At 35.4% G+C, this 19,123-nt stretch overlaps 1 protein-coding gene across 1 annotated transcript in view; it reads left to right on the forward strand.

Moving 5' to 3' along the window:
* The window catches only part of MMP16 (matrix metallopeptidase 16), a 164,574-nt gene that overhangs the window by 117,028 nt on the left and 28,423 nt on the right, over window positions 1-19,123 (forward strand). Inside the window, exons 5-6 of the mRNA XM_059474285.1 lie at window positions 3,149-3,310; window positions 6,319-6,536. Coding sequence (XP_059330268.1) covers window positions 3,149-3,310; window positions 6,319-6,536 — 380 coding nt within the window. The remainder of the gene's footprint in view (window positions 1-3,148; window positions 3,311-6,318; window positions 6,537-19,123) is intronic.

The following is a 19,123-nucleotide window of genomic DNA, read 5'->3' on the forward strand; positions in this document are numbered from 1 at the left end:
TGATGGCTACAAGTTGTATTGCATGGGGTGTTAATTACTAAATCCAGAGGGACAGTCAGATACTGAATGGAATGTTTGGGGGTTTTTGGTTCCTTGGTTTGTTGGTTGGTTTCTTTGGGGGTTTTTTTGGTGTTTTTTTTTTTTTTTCTTTCTTTTTTTTGTTTTTTTTTTTTTTTTTTGTTTGGTTTTTTGTTTCATTTTTGTTTGTTTGTTTTTTTTTTTTTAATTTTTCTTTTTACATAATCTCCCCTATCCAAAAGATGAAAAGAGAAACAAGCAGCCTCTGCATGATATCTGTTGTCTGACATGTTCCTACTGTCCCTTAGTACTACTGTAGAACTGCTCTACCATATGGTCATTATCTGTCATTCTGGAAAGAGGATATGTCAGTAGCTGAAAGTCAGTTTTATTTATTTCCCATTTACTATGTATTTCACCTCTTTCAGATCAACATGGAGCAAAATTGCTGGAAATCTGTAAGGGGACTCAATAAGGACTGAGAATCAAAGGATGTATTGATTCTTCATGTATTCCATAACTGGCACAAATAGAAATAGTGGACTCTTCCAAGACTGTTGATTAACTGCAGTTTCTTGAAATTTTAGAAATTAAACTAGGTAACTTCCCAGACTTCCTGCCTCAAAAAGTAGAGGTATAACATGTAAAAAACTGTTTCATGTACTGACAGTAACAAGCCTAATGGTACTAGTAGAATAAATACTCTTATTTCAAAGCAACTTGAGAATAATACAGTAAATAAAATGTGGCCAATGTGTCAGTGCATTTTTAATATAGGACTTAGTTAATATTCTTAGTTATGATGTAGGAAGCATAGGTACAGGAAAGAAATTTGCTTTCAGAAGGTTTGAAAAGAAAAAGAATATTGCTTCTTAAATATTCAGGTTAATGCCAGGGAAAGAAATTTTGCCTCCTAATAAGCCTCGTTTAGAACTTTCACAAAACTTAGAATAGAATTGAAAAATAATGTGAGACTTTTTGTTATAGTATGAAAGCTGTAGTACAGTAACATGCTCTTCTTTTCTGTCTTTCCATCTTCAACCTATGATTATTTAAAATTACATTAATTATTCCATTATAAGTGCAGAATGAAAACCTATGCAAAGTTCCTTCTGTGCATCACTTCCTATGCTGATGTTAGCTCCAGAAGCTGTGTATTATTCATATGAGATGATGTCAAGATCAGCTTTGTCTTCATATAGAAGGCCAGACTCAGATATCAAGAGCATTTGTCACCAGGACAGTCAGGCTTATCAAAACTATTGAAACAGCACATTGAGATTCTGCTTTGCTGTAAGAAGAGCTGCATCCAAGAAAAATATTGTCATAAAACATTTCATCTGGAAAACACATAATTATAAATGATAGGATAAACTTCTCATTTGTAAAAGCACATTATGTCATTAATTTTTGAAAGATGTGATTTTTTTGCACAGTGATTTTGAATGGAAGATCAAGAACATTTAGTTGTCATATTTTCAAATTAAGAATCAGAAGTTATGAGAAGACTGTGAACTGAGCATATAGTTTTACTTGTGTCTGTTTTCATTATTTCATTCAAAAATTTATTTTACGGACATCAGCATGGCTTCATACATCGTGAAGGCATCTAGTGTTTCCTATTCCATATATGCTTTGGATAAAGTTTATTTTATTGTGTCAACAAGAGGAACTGCTTGAGAAATTGAAATACTGTCAACTATGTCCTCAAAGTTCTATAATGTATATACATGCAATTTTGTTGCTGATACAAATTAATATTATTACCACTGACATTTTAAAAGTACTTCCAGATCAAGTTCCAGCAGTGAAAAATACCTGACTATCCCTAAAGAATCTAAAGCTTATAGTGTAAGAGTTAAGGTGGAGCATTTTTTTCATATTCCTAACCAATATATGACTATTAGGCCAGAGCACAAGCCTTTCATTATTTATACTTTCAACAACAAGCTACTTACTATAGGTAACGCCAGTTTCACATGAGTTCAGCATTTAAAAATTAGATGGTCAGTATAGCCTGCTGATCTAGAGTACTTCTCTTGTCAGTGGGACAGGATCACACTTCTGGAGGATGGTTCTTCCCATCTCTACATGGTGAAATGAGCCATATTCTGGATGTGACCCTTTTCAGACAGCTGGAATCTTCCTCCTGATCTGAACCACTTTTCCAAAGTCTCATTTTGTGACAGGTTAAGTTCAACAGAATCTGTATGAAAGACTCATAGAAAGATATGCAGAACAAAATCTTAGATGAGCAAAAAAAGACAGAAATAATACCATAGAGGTCCAGCTCTGAAACTTTTTTTTTTTAGAAAAGATCCCATTGGCTTTCATTTGTGTTTACTTCAGAAGAGTGCCATATTCTACTGCCAAATGTTCCAGTTTTATCTAATACTCTGTAATAAAAAATTTAAAGATACTTTGAGAAGAGAATAACAAAAACATTAAACTGGTCTATATTTTGTAGTGAGTGCATGGCTTTGGGGTTTTTCTTTAGTCCTATAAAAATTAAAAAAGCTCTAAAACCTAAATAGAAAACTACAGTTATTACGAGGAATTGCACAGGGGAATATATGAGGACATCTATTTTCCTCATTAGGATTTCCATCACAGTGATTCCGAAATGGACAACATCTACAAATAGTCAGCAGGGATCTGATTACAAGTGTTTGAATGACTAAGTTCTCTGTGGGGTTTATCCTAAATAGGTAGTCTTCAGTTTCTGAAGTTTACCAAACAAAGCCAAGATATTTTCCTATTGGAACTATGTCTTGATGAAAGCATTTTTACTTGGGTTCATGGCAGCATCATGTTGCACAAGTTGCACAAAAGCCTAGACATAAACTATGACACTTGAACCCTAGAAATACCATGTATATCAATTAAAAAAGGTTTATGTTTATGATGTCTGTAAGAGTACCTTTATAGCCTAATGGTTTCCTTGTTAGAAAAAAAAAAAAGAGAGAAAACTGCCTTTTCTGCCACGTTATCCTTGATGATCCATTAATTACTATGCATTACCTTGTGAAATGCAGTGAAAACATCTTGCAAGACCAGAGTTCTCCATGTGTGTTATTTTTTTACTAGCTTTGTAGATTCAAAGGTCTTTTTCCTTTCCTTCTCTTCACAGGAAACGATCTCTTTCTAGTTGCAGTTCATGAACTCGGACATGCTCTGGGCTTGGAGCACTCTAATGATCCCACTGCAATCATGGCTCCATTTTACCAATATATGGAAACTGACAACTTCAAACTACCTAATGACGATTTACAGGGCATCCAGAAGATATATGGTATGTTGTGTTCTCATCAGACAACACAAGCTTTTTGGTTTAGAGTAACTTTGAGGTCCTCCTGGCCATATCCCCTCTCCAAAGGGCTCATTGGTGTAACTTCACCAGTTGTTATGCCAGAGTCTCTGTGTGAGTAAAGCATCCAAAGATTTTGAGGACACTCTTACTCTTTTTCTTACTGTTCAAAACTTATATTCAAATCTGCACTCATCTGGAACAGTAATTTTAAATGTCTTAAAAATCCATAGAGAAAATTCAATCAAAATTATTCCAAACTATGAAAATATTAAGAAATGCAAGTGCTTAACTATAATGAGATTATTTACACAGGTGTCCAAGCTCATGTAACTGGATGAATCGATTGCCTCTCAGTTTATCAGTTATAATACAGAAAATTTCTCTCAAAATCTGAGATCCCGTAAATACCCTTATGATATATATAACAAATTGATTTCAAAATAGTGTTATAGTCCCTACAGAGGGTAAAGAAGGGACTACTTCTTTAAAATATGTTCATTTCAGTTTTTATGGCCTGATATAAAATACCTGTGATGCAAATAAATTCTGCATCACAGAATAACAAGAAAATAAAATAAAATAAACAAGAAAACACAAAATAAACAAGAAAATTGAATTTTTTTTTAAATTACTAACAATAGCGTAATTGTGATTGTGTTGAATGTAATACTATCTGCCATATTACTATCCCTTAAACTTCCATAGACATAGCTCTAGTTTTGGTTTTAATGACTTTGATTCTGTTGGTATATGTTAAATAGTTTAAGTTGTTTTTTTTTTCTTTAAAGATTTATTTGACTTTCAGAATTGAAAATTCTGTTGTCTCTCCATGTTAATGTTCTTTATCCAGTGCATATAATTTGATATTGCCTTGCTCAATATTCTGTAATTAAATCTGTCCTGGATTAAATTCTGTACTTCCAGTTTTTCCTGTTTAGTTTGTTGTATTTATGTTGAATATTGTGAGGACTATTCCTTCTTTTTCCATCCTACTAGAAAGAACAGCTATGATCATTTAGAATTTCTGTACTGCTAACTAGAAATCTGCAGACTCCATGGTGTAATAGTAACAAGAATTTTAAAATATCATATTCATAAGTGCAGATAGATATTTTTGTAAAGCATAAATAGCAATTTCAGAATGACTGGCTGATCAGGTTTTGTTTGGTTGGGTTTTTTTCCTGTGTGATTAGCTGGAGGGAAGGTTGTTTCTCATGACCTCATAAGTTGGTAGTCTAGACTTAAGGGCTAGACAAGAATATTTTGCTGAAAAGTAGCTGCTAAGCTCAAACAGCTGTGGGCTATACATTAGGAAAAATGTGTTACCCCTGGGAAGTAATATCTGACATCACCACCAAATGGCATAAAAAAACTTTGATTTGGTTAAAAACTTTCCAACATGAGCTACTGCAAACTGATTCCTTTGCTCCCTTTAAAATCAAGATGTGATCTGGAATCATATGTCTCAATAAAAATGTCACACCTATTAAAATAATCATTTTGGTCTGCAGTATTCCTTGAAATACTGTTATTAACTTTAAATTATAAATGTCACAAGTCTTAAAATTGTGAATGAAATAAATGCCTTATTAAATCATATGACAACCATTTGGCAAGTTTAAGATTTCCGTACATACTCCATCTTTTTTTTTTTCTTATATAGTATGTGGTTTTTCATTCTCAGAAATTCTCAGAAATTCAAATGTCATTTGTGCAGTTTTAGAGTTGTCTTACTATTCAAAAGTGTTTCTGAAAGTGGTCAAAAGAAACAGCATTTCTTTTTAAGGTCAAAGTGTATTATATATTTAAATTATTTGGAGAGAAGCCTAAATAGAGTGAGCAAAAATTAAAACATTCATCTTGTTTCCAGACATGAAGCTATAAGTGAAGCTTCTTATCTTTTTGTTCATGAAAAATAAATGTTGCTGATATGTGTAGAGAGGGGCAGGCATTTTCAGCACACTCATTTCAAGGCATTCAGTATGCCATTTAGGGTATGATCAGTATCTGTCTGGGATGGCCTGATGACTTGCAGGTAGAGAAACTATGAGTTGGATAGTAATTTCATAAAACTCAGTACATTTTGACAAATAAGATATTTGGAAGAAGAAAAATGTTGTAAGACTGCTTAACAGAGTTTTAGTTTTTCACTTGAAGAAAATATGTCAACCATGGCAGGGGGGTGATGGGGGTTTGTGTGTTGTATACATGCCCAGAACTTGAGGTCCAGTTTTAGGAGCTGCTGTACATACCAAAGGACATTGGAAAAAGCTGGGATTGTCCTGTCTCTAATGAATATGACATTATTTGATCTAAAAATTTGGTCAGTAGTAAGTAGCAGGTATGCTACATATGTGCATGTGTGAATTGATGACTATATATTAAAAATATACGTTGAAAATCTATTGACTGATGATGATCTTATAAGGAACAAGATCTTTTTTCATTTTTTTGTACGAGAGAAAATGTCCTGTTATCAGAACTCAATTGGTAAATAATTTGCTTTGAACTATTTCTTGTCTGAAATGATGGTGGCCTAAGCATCCTTAGAAGGTTTTATTGGAATGTTTTTCCAAAAAGGAAGATTTTAGGTAATGAAAATTAATTATTTTCCTTGGTTTTGGTAGTCATTCTTTATACCCTTTATAAGCACTGCCTGGTTGGTAACTGGAACAGGCTCCCCAGGGAAGTGGTCACAGCACCAGCCTGAGCTCAGGAGGCACTTGGACAATGCTCTCAGGCACACAGTGTGACTCTTGGGGTGTCCTGGGCAGGGCCAAGAGCTGGACTCAGTCATTCTGATGGGTCCCTTCCAACTCAGCATATTCTGTGATTCTATGATTCAGTGATTTAATAACATCAGAAAGGTATGTCAGGTCACTTTTTCATGCCCCTTTCACTGTTGGGTTTGTACAGCTCACAGCTGGCTTTGTTGTGTACGTTTCCTTTAGTGGGTTTGTATATTACATCCAGCTGCTGTATTTTTAAAGGTCCACCTGACAGGATACCACCACCAACCAGACCTCTGCCAACAGTGCCCCCACATCGTTCAGTCCCTCCAGCAGACCCACGGAAGAATGACAGGCAACCAAAACCTCCCCGGCCACCCACTGGTGACAAACCTTCCTACCCCGGAGCCAAGCCGAACATCTGTGATGGGAACTTCAACACTCTGGCTATTCTTCGCCGGGAAATGTTTGTTTTTAAGGTAGGAGGCTGTGAATTTTTCAGTGTTACATCAAATGTCTACATTTCTCTTTTTTTTTTTTTTTATATAAAGCAAACTCTCATTTGTCATGACTCTACATTCCCAGCCTGCTCACAGTTAGAAAGTTCAAGAAAAAAATTTTAAAATAAACATACACATGGCTTAAACATCTAGCAGGGGATGGCTGTAATGTTCTATTTTAAGAAAATACCCCTGTCAGCAGAAACTGCAATGCCTCAAAATGTAAGGGTAAATAAATACTGCATGTTATGGAAAGATAAAAAGTGTAAATCAATTCATGAATAATAGGGATGGTTTTGTTGGAAATACAGCCACATGCCATCATACAGTAGATACTGTTAATTCAGTACTTGGCTTTTTTTCATGGAACTATAATTTTAACTTTATGATTAGATCTGTCATTTATAAAGGAAGCTTGTCATTGTGTTGTGGTTGCATTGAAACCACAATATCTTACTAAAGGTCTTTGCCACAAAATTCTTACTGCAAATGTGCCATTATTTATGTCCGTTCATCTTCTTGCTCTGAGCTGATAATGGGGTGTATATACAACAAACTGAAATAAACAAATTGGACTGAAAGGCAGTCTTTTAATAGAAGCACTTTGCTGAGGCTCATAGACATCAAAGGTATCTTTAGCAGGATGATCTGCAGTATGGTTTCCAGAAGGCAATGAATGTTGGAGAAAAAATTACAGAATCATTATTGCTCAGTCTCTTAAACCAATTTCCTGTCAGGTAATCTTGTGCAAAAGATTCAGAAAAAAGCAAGAAGATAATCTGTTTTGTTTTTGTTTTGTTTTTTTTTAAGTAATAGCGTGTCACATTTGCTTAAGCAATAGGAAGTGTGAAATCTTTGTTTTGTAAATGTGTGATAGGATCCTTTTTATCTTCAGTATTATAGGTAGAGAAGAAGGGCTTTCCATGTGACTAGATAAGCATTGTCTCTTCAGCAATAGTGTAAGTGCAAGGGAAAAACAATGTATTTGTCCCAAAACATGAAGCTCCCTATTCAATTTTGTTGTCTTTTCTGATAGGACTCTTTTCTCCCGTATGTGTTTTCTTTTTATATAATCCATTTTACTTGATAAACCTTATTAGCAATGCTACCCAGGCTTTCACTTTCTTTAGCATATCTAAAAAACATGTACAAATAGCTTTACATTTATTCATTCAAAATTATTGAGCTAACTTCACAATCCAATGGACAGGAAATATTTTTCCCATAAACAGCTAAGGATTTTAACAGCCTAGGGCTGTCAGCCCATTCCATTTGAATAGATGGTATATGGTGAAACACTGGGAGGTCCTGAACCATCAGTCTTTTATGACTAAAACTCAAAGGTTGAGGAAGAACCTAATTTTCTAACTTGACATTAAACAGGATATTAAAATACCTACTTCAATCTCATGTCATCCACCTCAAGAGCAATAGAACATATTCTCATTTAGTTTAGACATAAATCAATAAACTGAGAAATTCCGTTCCACTAATACAAAATTTCCTGTCTAGGCAAGCCTGTGTTCCTGGATAAATATATTCACCTCCATTAATAATGACTCTTATCTCATCTGATTGAAAACAAATTAAGTTTTCTTCAAAAATGTTTACTGCTTACTGCCTAACACCACATATTTACTATAAAGTGTGTATGCTTGCTAGTGTGCTGACTGCGTTTATGTTCCAGAATCAAAATTCCTTTCATGATGATTCCAATGAGGAAATATGATAAAAGTCTCTCCGAGAAAAATGAGCAGTAACAGAACGCTTCTGGATTTCATGTATGCAGTCTGACTCCCCAAATGAAGTCACTGCAAACATAAAATCAATGTGCTAGGAAGGGAGGTAAGAGGTCACCTTTGTTGAGGTTAATTTCTTTAGGGTCCTGCAGTTTCCCTTTTTTCCTCAGGATGCCTAGGAACATAACAAGGCATGCCTTGGGTTAGGGTGCTAAGCAATGGAATTTGCCTGAGTATAGGGATTTTGACTGTGTAGAATGAGTGTCTTTGAATGCCTGAATTAGTGATCCTTAAGTGTTTTCTTCATAAATTAATTTGCTAGTGAAGATTTTTGTCTGCTAAAGGATTTTTATTAACTGTTTGGGATTTTTTGAAGGAGTATCAGGGGATGATTTTAAGGGAGGACTATAAAAGGGGCAGAAAAGAGAGAGTTAGAAAAGTCAACTTTGTAGAATCCTGGGGTGTGGGACAGGTTATAAGGAAAAGCTCAGTGTGTCTGAATATAGCAGAAAAAGAGCAGGAATTAGTTCTTAGGAGGTGAAATAGGGACTGAACACAGAGAAATCATCCAGCAAAGGAGGAAACGAAGCTGGAGGTTCTGTGATCTGTCACAAAAAAAAATAACCCAAGCCTCTTTTCCCTTACTCCTTAATGATAGTGCAAGGGAAGACTGGGAGGGCATGAGTGATGGGCTGGGAGCCAAGTACAGAAAGGTGGAGAACAGGGCATTGATGACAGAGCTGTACCAGGTGGAAACAATTAAAGAAGAATTATGACCTTCATTGGAAGAATTATTGCTGGATAGTTCCCAGATGAGTTAAATGAATACAGTTGGAGGCTAATCAAATTAAAACATTTTCTTTCTTTGTCTTTATTCAGAGGTCTATAATTATTGTCTAGTGGCAAATTTTACTGCATCCTGAATGGAAAGTATACCATATACTGATTTCAAATTGAAAATAGCCTTTTTTAAGTCTCAAACTCAGGAGCTCGATTTGTTTAAATAATCCTTGAAATTGCTTGGGAACTTGGCCACAGAATTGAAGAATCTTAGCACTTTTGAATAATTAAATTATAATTTAAGCATAAAACTGAAGCATGAAATCTAACACATTGAGGTACACTGTTGATTTTCACAGTAGATGACAAACATTACTAATTTCAAGTTTGTTTTCTCTTCGCTCTTGATCTTTGGTTTTAAGGCTATATGGCATTCTCAAATGGATATACCCAGGGCAAAACTGAATCACACTAAATTTAAGGAGAAAATGCAATTTACACTTATCCATCCCTTTTTATTGTTTTGCCATCACTTTGGCAAAGTAACAATCGTAAAAACACTTGATAAAATTTCTAGGATCATAAAGATGAAAAACAGGGGAACTCTTCTTGATCTAACATAAATATTAAATGCAAAAGTGAAGCAATCAACTTACTAAAGATTCTCCAATGATCACAAAAATGTATAATTTTACAGATCACATTTTTTTGGTAGGAATTATTGAATTTTAAAAAAAAGGTAATTATTTTATGCCAAAATATACACATATCAATATCACTGACATATAAATGTATTGTCCCGAGAGGATTTCTTCCAGAATTGTTTAAATACGATGCCCTTAAAATGTCCCTGCCAGCTGTAAGGTTTGGGGACACAGTATGCTATGCAATGAAAAAGTTTGTTAAAATCAATGCATCATAACTATTGGTTTCAGTTGTCACCAACTGATAAATATTGCTGTTATTTGATTCATGCTTGAATTGGTATAAGGAACTATCAGGACAGAAGAATTTCCATGCCAAAATTCATGTGTGCCAAGTTTTTATCTTTGGATAGCTACTTAGCTTCTGTATTTATACTTTGTACAATTACTATTTTGCTGTCACACTCATTTCCAACCTTTTCTTCTGTTTAGTTAGAAGTCCCCTGGGACACAGAAAAATTGGCTGAAAATGGTGAAAAAAGAAAGGTCTTTCTTTTCTGGGCAAGTTATGCAAAGTGTCTGCCTTTAATGAAAATCCTCTCAGCCATTGTGTGTAGCAGTATGTGGTACCCAACAATACTGTCTTATTAATGTCTCCTGAGAGTGCCTCCAGGGCTAGTGCATCATGAAAAGAAACCCCATTGTCTAAGGTCTGCAGAAAAAACCCATTAGTGAAGAAGTTTGCAGCATACACTTCAACTTTCTTCCTTGTGTCCTGTGCAATTCACACTTTGTTCCATGGCAACAAAATTACCTGTAGCTCTTGTTCATCAAACGGTGTGACTGCTGGCAATATCCTTTTCCTTTACGTTCTTTTCAGTCTCACACATTTTTTTAAATCTTGCTTTCTTGAGCAAGTTGCATCTCAAAAAGTAAGCATATGTTGAATTTGTCCTTCATAAGCATCAATTAGAGGGACAAGTTACTGTCCTTTTTTTATATGACACAGGTTTTTGTTTCACAGAAGAACATTTCACAGAGCTTGCACTGGTCCTTTGTTTAACGCTAAATCCCTAGGAAACAAATGAATGCATCCTGTATAATCTCTAATGGTTTTAGTATTCATGTTGGAAAATTTAACTCCTTGGAGAGCAGCATTTTTTAACTACTTTCATATACTGTGGTGTGTGTTGATATGTAATTTAAGTATTAGATAAAGAATTTTGTCCAACAGACAAATACTATTTACAGCTCAGAGGAATGTCTTCTGAACACTGCAGATGGTAGAATATAGAACTAGTTTGAGGAAGTCCTTAACAGGCTGTAGTATTTTTTCCACAACTTGCAGAAATTTGTTTTCTGACTCTTGATCTGCTAAGAACCATTGTAAAAACATTTATGACATGCCAAACAAGCCAAGTAAATTAGGCTCTAATTACTCCTTGGCATTAGTTTAGACTTTGATTGCTTTCATACGTAACAGTACAGATTCCATTTAATATCCCTCTTAGAACTGTGTATTTATATACATTATGCCATTAAACACAAAAGGAAAAAAATCTGTTTCTTGGTATGTGGTAAACACACGAGAAACTTTTAAAGCATTTTAGCATTGGCTATTTAATCTAATTAAAAATATGTGAGACAGAGGGAAAATAATACTAATGAAAGCAGAGGCAAAGAAATAGCTATAGTATGAGACTTGATTTCGCTGTATTTGAAAGCAGACTTTTTTTTCAGAGCTCTTGTGGTCTGTTTGTGTAGCTGGTTTTTGTCGTGTCATGCTGTGGGTGTCTGTGCTGTCAACTGCTGCCTGGGAAAGTTCAGCAGAGGATCCTGAGCAAGTAGGCACTTTGTGATCTGAGAGGGAAAACCACTTAACATCTTAGCTGTAAAAGACTTGGAACAGTAGTTCAGAAGTATCTATGTCTGTAGAGAGCAGACCCCTTTTGCCTTTTTTTTGTATCATGTTGGGAAGAACAGCTTGATGGAGTTTGCCAGTTTTGAACTAATCAGGGAAGGAGAGCTGTTTTAATTCAGGTAATTCAGTTTATATGTTGAAATGAAGAGAAAAGCAGCAAAAACTCAGTGGGGATTTCAATGTATTATAATATAGCAAGCTAACTGGAAATGTACATCATGGTTGTTTTATGAGACAAAACCAAATTGTAGGATGTCATAAGGACACAAGCAGGGACATGCTGGGATGCTAAAAAGTTATAGCTTGTCTGTTTTTGATAATTGAATACTTTCACTGACAGATGTAAAAATATTCTCCAAATGTTACCTCAGCCTTTCAATCTGCTTCAAAGCTCGGAAAGGTTTCTAGCTAACACATTTCACAGCCTTAAAATGGGAAGTACAATCTGTTCCTTACAGTGTGGAAAGTGGGTAGTATATTCCATCCAGCTGCAGAGCAATTTAGACAAGAATGTAATCACCTGGGTGATAATTTTACCAGAATAGTTCTGTTTAAAACCCTTCTACCATCTCTCTTTTTAAAAAGTTGTCTTGAACTTTATTACACAATTTGAAAGACGGCAGCCTAGTCATAGGAATACTTATTATTTAGCACCTACATGCATGTCTGTATATATAAATGTAAACTTTGTGTATAGAAAGTTCTAAAAAAATCCTAACTCTATTTTTAGGGCTTTATTATCAATATCATTGATATATATCATATTGAAACTTGCAAGCAACTTGAACTGATTAATAGTCTGTACTATCTGCCTAGTAAAATTCCCATTAGTCATGTAGTAGCCCATTAAGAAGTATAACCTCACCAGGATGTATGAGTCAGTATCTTCCACAGGGCTTTAGATTTGTCAGGAGAGGGAGTACTGTTTTTTTCCAAAAGGCTGTGTTTTCATTGGCAAACAGTGTGGTGTAAAAGGATTTAATCAGTAGTAGAGCAGATGGTACTGAGTTCCTCTCATGTCCATCATATGTGCTTTGCTTTTAATTAGATACAGTTTGTCCTCTGAGGCCAAACAGTTGTACAATCCTTGTGGTTTAGATTTTTCAGAAGAGTAGCTATGTCTTAGACGCTGCTGTTGTTGACTGTGGACCCCATGAAAGTGCACCACACCAGTGTTTCATTTAATGGTGGCTATTACCATCTTGTTAATTTGTAATTGCTCACACCATCTTGACCCAAATAAACCCTCACATGCAAAATATATTATTATTTCTTCCCATACAACTTTTTGCATGACACAATTGTACCTGTTGCTTGACTACCTCCATACTACAAGTTTACATTGCAATACAGTTGAGGAAGATGAGCTAGATTTCACAGCTATGCTGAAGAATTGCCTTGAACGTAAAAGCTAATATTCTGAATTTTATTTTCCCTGAAAGAAAAGCAAGACAGATGATTTTTTAAATTTCAAATTAAACATGAGGAAAAATAATTGTCCCTTCTGTTGTGACTTTTTGTAGCAACAGAAATATGAGCACTAAAATATCATAGCCTCCCAAAATGTTTCTGTCACTTATTTTTCCCACTTAACTCCAAAGAAAGTTTCAAGTATTTCTACATACTCTCCTAAAACCCCTATAGGTCCTTTCCAACCTCAGCCTTTCTGTGATTCTGTTAGTGTGCTGAAATTTGACTGTTTCACCCATTTATTTCCCAGTAGCATTTGCTCCATCTCCTTTGGAATATGACTGTCAGGGGCTATAGCTAGTGAGATTTGGTCAGGAGACTGTTTTGTGACTTTTTCATTCCAGCTCAGAGAAACAGACCAGGCAGAGGAGACTGGGGTGTGTGTCACCTGCTCACAAACACGATCAAGAGAAGTGCAGGGGAAGGAACGTCCCCCCTTTCTGTCTGTGTGAGACAGATGCTCTGCTGCCTCCCTCCCCTGGGTCAGCTTTCAGAGCAAATCATCCTCCTTCCTAGGGTCAGGCTCTGAGCTAGAATACTTTATTCAAAGGCTCACTTGGTCCTGTCTCTTTGAGACTCTCCCCATCTCATGATGAGCCATTAATACCCACAAGGTGCACTCGCTAACCCAGAGTCTCCTCACAGATAAAAAGGAGCAATTCAGGCTCTTCAAAGGTTTTCACAGAGTTGGGCAGTTTGAGTTTAACACGAATACTGGAGTGAATTGTGGGAATTATTATACAAAGGGGTTGCAGGCTTGGGACAATATGTAAAAATTCTGGGCAGTTAAATGTGAATCTAAACAAATTCTGATTTCTGATTTCTGATTTAGTGTTAATCTAATAAATACTGGAAATGTATTACTAAATATTTAGCAAATACTTGGCAAACCATTGGCCACAGTTCAAAGAATTACTCATTCTTTCGAAGCATTTTTAAAGTAGAGTGGAACTGGGGCAATCTGAGGCTCTCTGGTACTGCTTTATGCAAAAGGATAGAGTGGGTCAAACTTTTATGTATTCTTAGGAAAGTACTTGTAAGTTGAACAAAAAAATAGAATTGCTATTCTTTCTCTCTCCAAAAAAATAATCCTCCAACAAATGATAGTGTGCTTATATGGTGTTACTTGTGCATTTAGAAATGCTATTTTTATTGGTTGTTGAAAATAACAGTTCCTTTTTTCCTGCCCATATGACAACTTTGTTCTAAAATCTACTTGATCATTAAAAATTGTGTTTTCAATCAAGTTTTACATACCACCAAATGTAAGGAATACTGAACAATTATGGATCTGCATAAAACTATTAAATAAGAGAAAGGCATTAAAAATAAAGATAAGCAAATCCATGTGAAAAGACTAATTTGGTAAATTTATTTCTTGTGCATAAGCCAGAAATAGGCAGAAAATCTCAGTGAGGAAAATAAATGCCCTTAATGGACATTCACACTTGAGAAAGAACTAATGATGTCAAATAAAGTGGAAAGATGTAATCCTGGCCGTTTTCCTTCTCATAGTTACAATATTTGTTTCCTAAAGTCAGGGAATCCTATGATCCTATTAGGTTTTCACTTGTTATTTTAATACAGTAAACATAAATAATCAAAAGTTTTACCTGAATTCTAGTGTGTAAAAGGTATTTAGTTTTGTAGAAGCTACCTTTTTTCAGAGGCTTAGTGTTTGGGTGTACTGATTAAAAATATTGGCAAGAGAATAGAAAAAAAAATTATTGACAAAAAATAATTACATAAACTCGCAGCAAGGAATAATCTAAAATTACATGGAGGCATATCTTCAATTTTGTGCCACCAACAAGTGTTATCTTGTAATTTTAACAATACATTTTAATTGAAGCTACATCTTAATTGAACCAAAGGGAGTAATTGCAGAAACACTTCAAGCACAAGGCTCAATTAAAATTTCTTCTTGTATAAAATTGTGGCCTTTCAACTAATTTATGTAAATGTTTTGGAAAACAATTTGAATGGCTTGTAATTTAAACTTTTTCAAGCAGTGGTATTATTTGCTTATATTTTATTAATCTTCATTTACATCCAAAGCTTTCTATTCTACCAGTATTTGGAAATTTATAATTTCTTTGATTCTTTTTTTTTTTTGTCCCTTTCAAGGGGTTGAAAGTCCACATTGTAAAAAATTGGCAGGGTTTTAAATGCAGGTAAACTAATCTCATTTGTTCCTCTGAATGAGCCATTTCCTATGCAAAATACTGCACTACTACACAGCTGAGGTCTTAAATAATGTAAAGCACACCTATATTTACTTTTTCAACAACTTAGTGAAACACTATTCATACTCTTGACAATCTGTTGAAAAGTATTGAAAATTTATAGCATGTTTACTTAAATGCTGCATTTCCTTCTTTTTTATAAGCTGTAGTTTGAATATATATTTCAAGTGTTGCTTTCTTTGCCTATTGGTCAAAATCTTGGCCCACTTGAAAGTAATGGTAAAAAACTCCAGTGACTATAACACACTGGTGATTTCACTTGGTTTTAATTACCTTTGGTATAATGAAAGACTATCTATTATGAGTAATATATATTAGGGAATATCACAAAAGAAACAACAGATAAGCTTGTAATACCAAGTGTATGAAATAAAAAAAAAAATTCCATGCAAAATCGAATATGATTATGCTACATTTCCAGTCAATAAATCAAAATTACACAGAGACCATTTTAATTCATTATTTGACATATTTGTCTAATGAAAATATCTTTACCAAGGAGAATCGGCTGTATTAGGTCAAAGGTTATACTTAATAATGGCAGAGTTCAGTCCTTTCCCATTCTCTGTAAGACTGCACCAGCATTTCTTCTCAGTCTTATCACAATGTGCCTTTAATTTTGTGTTGGAGTGATTTTTGGCCAGCCCATTATAATAGCCACAGTCATTTGCTGCTTGAAATTGTACATTCCCAGCTTATCTGTAATCAGAAGTAGTTTATGACATTACATATTCACAAAAGTTGTTTATGACATTGCATAAAAAATTCCTTCACTTTCTACAAGATCTAATCCCTGTATCTGAGTGACAGAGGCAGTGAGAAGAGACAATTGAATATCTATAATTTTAATATTTGTTTTGTCATGACAGGTGTTATTGTTGGCTGTGGTTTTCTGGGTGTATCTCTCTTAATGGCCTGTTTTGCTCATTGGCCATTGCTGTCAGCCTCAAAGCTGAGACACTCTAGAAATTATCACTGTTCACCCACTGATTAGTGTGGGATCTTCTACAGTCATTTTTCTAACCCTACCATGTTCACAAGGGAGAACATTTACTTAGCCTTGCCCCATACTTTTTGGAGTTGAATTTGGTACCCAGATTTTTTTTGTTGTTGTTGTTGCCAGCACAATATCAGAGAACAAGCATTTAAATGAGAACAAAAAGCAAGTATCAGCGTCTTATCTTGCAGAGGCTTGAACACAAAATAACCCTCATGCACTCACCTGCAGGACAAGGAGCACATTTCTCAAAGGAGAGAAAGGACCTTAGTACAGCAGCTACCAGGGCCCACTGACAGCTTTAAACTACATTGGAAGGGGAAAAAGGGACAAAACCAGTGATAAGCAATGGACAGTGATAAATAGTGGGATGGCATGCCAAAACTTGACAAACTGAGAGCTAGTGAGAGCCCTTGGGGCTGGAGCTGCCCAGAAATGTGGGGGACAATAAAAAGAGACTGTAGTAAATGGGATTACATCAGGCTGGTAGTCGTCACTAGTGGGGTTCACGTGACTACATCTTAAGGCCAGTTCTCTTCTACACTTTCACAAACAACTTGAATGCAGAATTTGAAGGGATGCTAAGTTTGCCAATGACACTCTATTGGGAAGAGCTGATAACTCCATTGAGGACTGAGAAGCCCTGCAGATATGTCAACAAATTAGAGGGTTGGGCAATCACCAACCATATGAAGTTCAGCAAGGGAAAGGGCTGGATTCTGCACCTGGGACACGGCAAATTAGGATGTACAGACAGATTTCAGAACAAGATACTGGAGAGACTGCTGTGGAAAGCATCTTGGGGGGTCCTGGTTGATGGAAAGCTGAATCTCAGTCAGCAGTGCCCTGACAGCCAGGCGGGCCAGCCCTGTCCTGGGGTGCATCAGGCACAGCATCACCAGCCAGGCAAGGGAGGGAATTGTCCCACTCTGCTCTGGCCTGGGGCACCTTCAGTGTCTACTTGTTACAGGCCTGCATATGTGGACAGAGGTGGCATGACCCTGAAATGAGTAGTGTGAGTAGTGGAGGTCCTCTTTGATTTCCCTTCAAACAGTGTATTAAAGAGTGAGATATCATCTGGAGAACCTCCTCCTGGTTAGAACAGCTTCAGTATCTTGTTTATGAATGAACTGTCCTAAACTACTGCAAACAGGAGGAAATATTTTAATTACTCCCTCTTGCTTTCACCTGTTGTTCTGACATGACTCATCATGCGCTCTTCAATTCTGCTGGTTTCCTCAGAGATTTCATGCAATGTGCAGTGTGGAGAAGGCAGAGAGACAGGGTAAGTGGTAGCATGAGCACATACACAATCTGCACATAGGAGCACATTGAATGGCATATATGTGCAAAACCATGAAATTTGGTTTCGTGAATTGTGAAGATTCAAGGGAGGGACGTGATTTTTTGAGATCTCCAGAGACATAATAAGTGTCAATATAAGGGTTAGTGACACAGCTGATTTCACATGTTGTATTTTTACTACGTTTCATTTATTCATTAAATGTTTTATTTTTTTCCCCTTACTTCCTTGTAAATGTTTTCCTATTATTAGTTATAGAATCATAGAATCAGAATGGTTTGAGTTGGAAGGAACCTTCAAAGATCATCTATTCCAACTTCCCTGCCATGGGCTGGGACATACATTTGCATATGGAAATAAATATATCTGCATATGAATATGAATTTATGGATGTGACAGAAATATGAAAATATAAGTGATATAGTGTTAAATAGTAATAACAATTCTTTCTAGTAAAAAGGTTAGTGTTTAAAGGAAATTAAATCTTTCTTTACATGTAGAAAAAAATGTTTGGAGTACTAATTTCTCTGGTCCTACAATATCAATGATAGACTTGGTTGATTTTGGATAATCCTGGTAACATAGTTTGTCACTGCCTCATCCTCAAAAGCTTTTGGCCAACAAGAGTGAATAATAATGACTCCTATTTTATTTTCACATGAAAACCGATTTAGAAGCTTCCTGTAGCTGAAAACTATGCTAAGTGATCTCATAGATATGCCATAGATCAAAAGTCACAATCTTATTCATGCAGATGCACATTAATTTTTACCAGGTGAATCCTTCTCTATTCTATTTGGAGTTTTTTAGTCTTCATGCTTTGCCATGAATATCTGTCTGGATTAATGAAACTAGAAATAAGTATTTATGGTTTTGGCTTATTCATAATTTCTCCATTTGAATTTTGTCAGTGTTTTTGCTGCCTGTCTCTGGAAATTTTTGGTGAAAAAGGTCATACCCTCTCTTGTTTTATCTGTAACTTTTGTTTATCATGGCCTCCATTCCCTGCTCATATATTTTGTAGGTAAAAATTAGGAAAGATAGTTGAATTTGCTCTAATGTGACCTTTTGGTTTATCAGAGAGTGCTTGAGTCATTACAGAGAGCCTGATGACTCAGACGTATTTGTTATAGTTTTTAAAATAATCTGCTTACCTCTGGCAGACAGTGAAGCATCATATTGTAAGTGATGGAGTAACAAGTAGGAAAAAAACCCCAAATTATTCTGATTTCATTGCAGGGGATGGTCAGTATTGTTTGAAGAAAGATAAGTCGGTCCTGAATGATTTTCCCAGGTTTATATGTGAAGTTACAGAAGAAATGTATGCACACAAACCCCACTATTCTTTATTCTCTTTTCATGGACCAGGATGGATAGCAAAAATAAACTATGAACAACTCTGGAAAAAAATCCCTAAATTTTCTATAGGATCCTAGATGGTACACTTCTTCTTCAGGAAGGAAATT

This window comes from Ammospiza nelsoni, chromosome 1 (assembly GCF_027579445.1).
Source record: "Ammospiza nelsoni isolate bAmmNel1 chromosome 1, bAmmNel1.pri, whole genome shotgun sequence".
NCBI classification, from domain to species: Eukaryota; Metazoa; Chordata; class Aves; order Passeriformes; family Passerellidae; genus Ammospiza; species Ammospiza nelsoni.